This window comes from Sarcophilus harrisii, chromosome 1 (genome assembly GCF_902635505.1).
Source record: "Sarcophilus harrisii chromosome 1, mSarHar1.11, whole genome shotgun sequence".
Lineage (NCBI taxonomy): Eukaryota > Metazoa > Chordata > Mammalia > Dasyuromorphia > Dasyuridae > Sarcophilus > Sarcophilus harrisii.
Genome location: NC_045426.1, coordinates 331,869,656 through 331,872,620, shown reverse-complemented (window position 1 = coordinate 331,872,620; position 2,965 = coordinate 331,869,656). Strand labels below are relative to the sequence as shown.

The 2,965-nt window shown below is 32.8% G+C and overlaps 1 protein-coding gene across 1 annotated transcript; it reads left to right on the top strand.

Annotated features, from left to right (window-relative positions):
* Nucleotides 1-1,769: 1,769 nt before the first annotated feature.
* On the top strand, nucleotides 1,770-2,723 carry LOC100916971 (olfactory receptor 13C2-like). The gene has a single exon (XM_003761858.1). It carries the CDS (start codon nucleotides 1,770-1,772, stop codon nucleotides 2,721-2,723), a length of 954 nt encoding a protein of 317 aa, XP_003761906.1.
* The last annotated feature ends 242 nt before the right edge of the window (nucleotides 2,724-2,965 follow it).

Here is a 2,965-nt window from a genome sequence, read left to right as displayed (position 1 = left end):
ATGATATGGACATTCCCTCCAATGATGTAAACACATACATTCCTGACAATATCTTCCCATAAATTCACCACAAGAAATTAACTTCACTTGCTTGGTGATCTTGGTATTCTTTTGGCAATATCTAGATATCAGTGGAATATGTGAACTGTACACCAGCTATGTCTTGTTTTCTGGAAATAATAAATATATTAACTATCTGAGCATTAGCTTACCTCTACATGTGTGTAACCTTATAACAATAACTAAAAACTTTGCTTGTAGATAAAGGATTATCTTAATAATTAATAGGAAATTCAATGTTTGTAAGTGGATTAGAAAAACGATTGTTGTTATTAAATTAATTTATTGATATATTATAATAGCAATAAAATGTTATTCTTCTTTGCAGAATTATATTATAATGGTGGAATTTGTATTTTTAAAAAATTTTCAACAATATTAAGAGTTAATTGCCTCATCCAGGATCCCTCAGTTATATGTCAGGGACAAGACATGAACGGGTTTCATGAATGAGAGACTTACTCTCTATTCACTATGTCATGCAGCCTCTCATGAGAAGTATTAATATTTTTGTAAAAATATGGAAAATGAAAACCAGAGAAAGAATTCATTATATCATAAATTTATTTGGAAAGCTTGATAAAAATATAGGAAAAATGAATTTAGATTCTTTCCTCACACTACATAATATAAGGAATTTCATTTGAATCATTAAATTAGACCTTAGTCTATATAAAAATTTTTAAAAACCAGGAAAATGGAATATATTTATTTCAGTCATTAAGGTAAATAAAAACTTGTATGTTAAAAAAGAATTTTTTGAAGCTATATATTTCTTGTGCCAACAAAAAGTATACAATTATTTCAAAACTAAGCATTATGTATGGGAGAAATAGCATAAATGTAATAAATATAATAAATCATAAATAAATAAATAATAAAACAACATCTAAAATTGATGAGAAACCCAGGTCACACTCATTGAAGATTGTCTACAAAATCTATAAAAGAGGAAATAAATTTTGTAAACAATCTTTTAAAAACATATTTGAATTTACTAATCTTGAAAAAAATACAAATGGGTTTTGTATTTTTGGTAGGTTTTTTTTTTTTGAGGTGTTACCCCATACTTATGGTCAAATTGGCAAAAATGGCAAAACACTGCTATCAGGGTATTGAAAAAGTTACATATTAATGGAATTGTAAGTTTGGTGCACAAAAATTATTGCTGAAATCATATTGCCCCTCATCTAGTAATCCCATTATCGAGACTATATGATGAGCATCAGCATAACTTTAAAGTCATTTCCATTAAGCTAACAGCATTATTTATAATCACAAAGAATTAGAAACTATCTAAATGAACCCATTAGCAAATGACTAAATAAACAATAAATGAGAAAGAGCAGAATTTTTGTCTCTAAGGATTCTCTATCTCCTTATGACTAATCCAGTCACTTAAATCATTTTGGAAAAGCCAAGGGAGAATGTCATTATTTGGGACATGCACTCTTGAGTAGAATATTTGCATTAATGATTTACCTTTGGTCCATGTAGAGAGACTTATAAAAGTTCAAGGTCCAGTTCAATGCTAATAGTGTTGCTCAGTTTTAGACATAGTTTAAAAAATTCAAATATAATTATTGATGAGTTTACCATCTTCAACAATGATTCTCCAAGTAGATACATGACACACTGATGTGGCTGAGCAGTGATGGCTCTGAATGTAAAATAATTGGTTCTGTGTTCTTTGAATTTCTACAGGTAAAATGGAGATAAATGAAACCACTGTGACAGAATTCTTCCTAAAGGGACTTTCTGGCTATCCCAAACTTGAGATCATTTTCTTTGTGCTGATCCTGATAATGTATGTGGTCATTCTTCTAGGCAATGGCATCCTCATTGTAATTAGCATCCTGGATCCTCACCTCCATATTCCCATGTATTTCTTCCTCAGTAACCTCTCTTTCTTGGACATCTGCTACACTTCCACCTCTATTCCTCCTACACTGATGAACTTTTTATCTCAAAGAAAAACCATTTCCTTTTCCGGATGTGTAGTTCAGATGTTCCTTGGTTTGGCCATGGGGACCACAGAATGTGTACTCCTGGCCATGATGGCCTTTGACCGCTATGTGGCCATTTGCAACCCCTTGAGATATTCCATCATCATGAATAAAATTGTGTATGTGCAAATGGCAGCTGGTTCCTGGGTAGCAGGGAGTGTCAATTCATTGGTGCAAACAATTTTTGTGGTCCAGTTGCCTTTCTGTGGGAATAATGTTATCAATCATTTCAGTTGTGAAATCCTGGCAGTCATGAAACTGGCCTGTGCTGACATCTCTGGTAATGAATTTATCATGTTAATAGCCACTACAGTATTTGCATTAACTTCATTGTTACTGATTGTTGTCTCTTACATTTTAATCATCTCCAACATCCTGAAGATTCACTCGGCTGAAGGGAGAAGTAAAGCCTTTTCTACCTGCTCAGCCCACCTGACTGTGGTCATTATATTCTATGGGACCATCCTGTTTATGTATATGAAGCCCAAATCCAAAATATCACCTAATTCAGAAAAAATGCAAGCTACAGACAAACTCATTTCCATGTTCTATGGGGTAATGACTCCCATGATTAATCCTTTAATCTATAGTCTCAGGAACAAGGATGTGAAAGAGGCAGTTAAACATCTGCTAGTCAGGAAAGCTTTTAGCAAATAAAGGTGCAAAGCCTTATGCTTTGGTCCAGTGAGTGATAGAATTTATAGAAGAATAGCAAGAAAACCAATTAAGGGGTCTACTCAGTGTTCCTCCAACAAATCACCCACATACAGGAATTTATGAATAATTCAAGGTGAGGAAGAAGGAAAGAACTCATGCAAAAAATGACATTTGAGTTGAGCTTTGAACAAAGTAGGGATTCCATGAATCTGATATAAAGTATGAATTTTAGGCATGAAGAA